Source organism: Benincasa hispida, chromosome 11, assembly GCF_009727055.1.
Source record: "Benincasa hispida cultivar B227 chromosome 11, ASM972705v1, whole genome shotgun sequence".
NCBI lineage: Eukaryota > Viridiplantae > Streptophyta > Magnoliopsida > Cucurbitales > Cucurbitaceae > Benincasa > Benincasa hispida.
Genome location: NC_052359.1, coordinates 1,279,789 through 1,284,459, shown reverse-complemented (window position 1 = coordinate 1,284,459; position 4,671 = coordinate 1,279,789). Strand labels below are relative to the sequence as shown.

At 34.7% G+C, this 4,671-nt stretch overlaps 1 protein-coding gene across 1 annotated transcript; it reads left to right on the top strand.

Annotated features, from left to right (window-relative positions):
* The first annotated feature begins 553 nt into the window (after positions 1 to 553).
* LOC120090172 (ubiquitin carboxyl-terminal hydrolase 3-like) lies at positions 554 to 4,365 on the top strand. Its single transcript, XM_039047697.1, has 9 exons — positions 554 to 758; positions 1,776 to 1,907; positions 1,981 to 2,022; positions 2,424 to 2,529; positions 2,923 to 2,981; positions 3,160 to 3,234; positions 3,606 to 3,654; positions 3,791 to 3,867; positions 4,061 to 4,365. Exons 1-9 carry the CDS (start codon positions 684 to 686, stop codon positions 4,178 to 4,180), a joined length of 735 nt encoding a protein of 244 aa, XP_038903625.1. The 5' UTR covers positions 554 to 683; the 3' UTR covers positions 4,181 to 4,365.
* Positions 4,366 to 4,671: the final 306 nt, after the last annotated feature.

Here is a 4,671-nt window from a genome sequence, read left to right as displayed (position 1 = left end):
GACTTCTATCAGTATCTATTCGTATTTTTTTTGTTATTTCTATAAATAGTTTGACATTTTTTCCATCGATAAAAATTTCGAAATTAGAAAACAAGCAGGGTTGTGAAATGTTGTAATTGCAAAGTAGGAGGGGCATGTATGGTATTATGTAATATGAGTTTGAACAAAATAGTCCAAAAATGATTTTCCTCTTAAGCCACTTTTTAAGATCGTAGAATAATGATATGATATTAATTACAAAAATTTGCTATAGCATGTTATTGCTTTTCAAAGCCCAAAATCTTCCCACATTATTGAAACACAAACAAAATATGAAAAGAAATAATATTAAAAGAATAAATTGAAAACCAGTTCAAATAAAATGGTTTATATATTATATTATATAATAAAAGTTTGAAAAATATAAACCCCTTTCTTGGGCTCATAGGCCTACAAAAGGCAACTTGGGCCTGGGCTTCATATCTGTGTTTTTTTAGTGGGCTCATTTCCAGGCCCATTAAACGGGGAACCGATACAAAACCTATATATAGATCGAGTCGAGTTGAATCGGCAAAATGGTTGCGTCGTTCGAAGCAAAGAATTGATACCGATCTGAAGCCCTAAAACCGAGCATTGAAGTAACTGCTGTTAGCATATTCCATTTCTGTAAGCGGAGTGTTCTTGAAGAAGTTCAGAAGACGATAATGGCTGCTGTTAACGAAAGCTCTTCAGCTAAGCGATGGCTTCCACTTGAAGCTAACCCTGATGTTATGAACCAGGTATGATCGTTTTGTTCTGATTTGGCTTCCGGATTTGAGCTCTGGTTAGTGGAAAGAGAATTCAGAGTGTGAGAATTGAAGAAAATTCCTGTTTTCTATCTCGACTGTGAAGTTTTCTTTGATGGGATATAGGTTCTTTCAGTGTCAGTGCGTTTTCTTGGTGTATATCTTTACGGTTTTCTTGTCTGTTTGTTCATTTCTGTTTCTTGGTTGTGGAATTATGCAGAAGATTTCTTGTCTTTTTTCTTTTTTCTTGTTTTTACTGTCATTGCTGTTTTCTTTCTGGAAATGAAACAGAGGGAATTATGTGAGCGAAGCTGGATGTTGTTGAAATGAGAAAGCAATATGGAAGAAGATATATAGAACTTTCTTTTTTGCCAATTTCATTTGGTCCTTTGGATATGAATTTATGATTTTTGACTAATTGGGATTTTTTCTTAGTTTATCTTGATAAAGATGCCGTGCCCATGCTATTGGGATCAGGGCTAGTTTTGCAGTGATCGTTTTCTTTTCCTTCCCTTCAAATAATGTTTTGTTTCTTGGTTGTGGAATTATGCAGAAGCTTTCTGGTCGTTTTCTTTTTTCATGTTTTTACTGGCATTACTGTTCTCTTTCTAGAAATGGAACATTGGGAATTGCTGCTTTGTTTGAGTGAGCATCATGCTGTTGAAGTGAGAACGAAATATGGAAGAAGAGATAGAGTTTATTTGTTTTTTTGTGTTGTCAATTTGATTTGGTCCTTTGGATATGAATTTATGGTTTTTTTTTCACTAATTTGGACTTTTTCTTGGTTTATCTTGATAAGGATGGTGATCGTTTTCAGTGATCGTTTGGGCTACTTTTGCAGTGATCGTTTTCTTTTCCTTCCATTGAAATATGTTTTGCTAGAAGATGATAGCATTATCAAGTTTCCTTTCTTCGTTCATAGAAGATGATAACATTACATCTTTTTTTGGTTGCAAGAATTTCCATATTACCTTCAATGTTTTACTAACTTCTGTTTTGTTATTTGTAAAGTTCCTTTGGGGTCTTGGTCTTCCTGAAGATGAAGCAGAATGCACTGATGTTTATGGCTTGGATGATGAACTCTTGAACATGGTGCCTAAGCCTGTACTGGCAGTGCTGTTTCTTTATCCCATAACCCAAAAGGTTTGCTTACGAATAAAGTTCATTTTTAACGAAGAAATAGCTTTCCATTTTCTAAATGTTTTAATGTTTTCAGAGCGAAGAAGAGAGACTGCAACAAGAAAAAGATGCAAAGAAGGTGAGTATGAGCAGTGACAAGTTAAGCAAGTGTATTAAGTCCTCTTTATATTATGTCATACCACTAGGCTGAACCATGTAGATACCTTTTCCCTAAATTAGGATGTTACCTGGTGTTTATTCGTTGTATCAAAGATGCTCTGTCATAACTTGTTTCAAATTTTCCATCTGCAAATTGCAAAAAAATGTTTCTAGAAGTGGTGAGAGATGCTAGACAATAAAAAATGTTGTCATCAATATTCACAAAAATAAAATCTGTCTGGTTACATAATGTAGTATGGACAGCCCCAATTTTGGTGCATGTTATCGGGTTTCTTTTCTCCTTTTTAATACTATATTTAAAATGTTTTATATCTGTAAGTATTATCTAATGAGGCTCTTTCCTTTCTGGTGTGACTCTAGGATTATAGCGATCAAGTATACTTTATGAAACAAACTGTTGGCAATGCCTGTGGGACTATTGGACTTCTTCATGCCATAGGGAACATTACTCCGGAGATTAAGCTTTGTAAGTACCTAGAGGCCTGTCTTGCATCTGTTCTCCTCTTGTTTGCACTTATAGAATAGATTAGAGAATTGGTCATGTAAGGAGTGAAGAAAGCTATCCATCGTTGAAAATAAGCAGAACACGAAGTAAATATGAAAGTGAAACTAATAGTTATTCTGCTGGGTCGTTCATATGTTTAATTTGGTTATCTGGTCCCGGATATAGCATGGAGGTTTGAGTAATCCAACTTCAGTCCTATGGTTGGCCACACTCATTATACTCTAATTATGTTGAAGTTTTATCAGCGTCTCTACTTCCTGAGTGATTACTTCGCTGCTGTTATGATATTCTTTCAGTTCTGGCACACTCATTCTTAACTCTTTTTTTTTTTTTTTTTTTTTTTTTTTTTTGAAGCCGAGGGTTCGTTCTTGGATAGGTTCTTCAAGTCTACCAGAAACATGGATCCGATGGAGGTTCAATTTACAAACTTAGTGCTGCTCTCCCCACCCCATCATCACTCAAAAAAATTATTCCTTTCAAGAAAAGAACAAATATAACTAGAAACACAAGGAAGAAAATATTATATCTCTATCCTTTCCTTTGTCTAGTTGGTGTCTTCTTCTAATAGTTGTATGTTGTTCACTTTGGTAGCGTGCTGCATTTCTTGAGAGAGACAACGAAATGGAAGTTGCACATTCAGTAGCAGCAACTGCTGGCAATACGGCAGTAAGACTCTTTTCAAGTTAACTGAATTATGGTGGAGAAGAAGAATAGAAGAACTTTTTTTTGTTTTCTTTGAATATGTTAAAAATAGATGGATATACAAACTCCTCCCCCCCAACCCCCATTTTATAGCTATAAATTTCATGGGAAGGAGAGGTGCTTTTTACCGAGGGAGCTGAATTTTCTACAACCCATTATTACCTGTTTTCCTCTGCGATAAATCAGAGAATTTAATAATTAAATTGTAGATGATCGATGAAAATGGACTATCTGATAAGAAGTAGATAAGAGATCCAATGAACATAAAATTAATCATTATGTGTTCATGCAATATCCATTTTTGACTTATCTATCCTTCAACTTATTACTGGCAGGCTCCAGAAAACGTCGATACTCACTTCATTTGCTTCTCATGTGTGGATGGTACACACTTATTGGAACTCCTCTCTCTCTCTCTAAGGAAAAAATATTGCTTCTTTATCATGTCTACATTGAATTGCATGATCAGATTTTTAAGAGATGATCTAATATACAATGTCTTAATTGCTGGTTTATGTAGGGAAACTTTATGAGCTCGACGGGAGAAAATCAGAACCAATATCACATGGTCCATCATCACCCAGCAGTCTATTACAGGTAAATAATTGCTCTGAAAGACCATCCAGGTTTGTTTTAGCCACTAGAAGAATCAAGTGTATGGTTGTTGTTCTGTTTGAATCACTTGCATATTTATCATCCCTCCATCTTTACATATTTTAGTCCAATTACTTCATCAATGAATCATTTCTCTTCTCTGCATTTAATGAAATGATGATTAATGAAACCACAGGATGCAGCTCAAGTCATAAAAGGCATGATCTCGAACAATCCCGACTCGCTGAGCTTCAATGTCATTGCCATTTCAAAGAAAACTGGAGATGCATCTGTAGGTGACCAAGGTTCGATCTGATTTGGGAATGATCAAGTTCTATGCCTAGTTATCGTCATATGTAGATGAGTGTATGAGGAATCCGTTAAACTTGTAACGACATGAATCTGATTTTAACGTAGTTGAACAAAGTGTTTAGTACTTGCATCAGACATTCTTTTGTGGTTTAAAAATTTACTAATGACAATAGAAAATTGTTGTGTTCATTGGTTTGTTTGTTATTCAAGATGGAAGGTTGACAAGAATGCAAGGTGATATTGATTGATTTGTGTAATTGACAAATTAAATCATAAAGGACTAAAAATTAGTCTAAAATTATGAGTCTGAATACTATTCAGTGTTTCGTGCTTAGCAAATATTTTGACCTAAAATTTAGGATTTGGAAAATTAGATGGTATCTTGCCTTCTCGAATATAAGATATTGGGGGAAGATATGGAAGATGACTTTGTAAGATGGCTGAAGTCTGTTTGGTGATTTCAAGCTTTTGTCATATTCACAACTTTTGCAATGA

Excerpts from the sequence above, each read along its gene's own strand:
- LOC120090172 (XM_039047697.1), top strand. The coding sequence starts at position 684 with ATGGCTGCTGTTAACGAAAGCTCTTCAGCTAAGCGATGGCTTCCACTT. Across the intron at positions 759-1,775 it reads ACCCTGATGTTATGAACCAG|TTCCTTTGGGGTCTTGGTCT; the intron begins GTATGATCGTTT and ends TTATTTGTAAAG. Across the intron at positions 2,023-2,423 it reads AAGAAAAAGATGCAAAGAAG|GATTATAGCGATCAAGTATA; the intron begins GTGAGTATGAGC and ends GTGTGACTCTAG.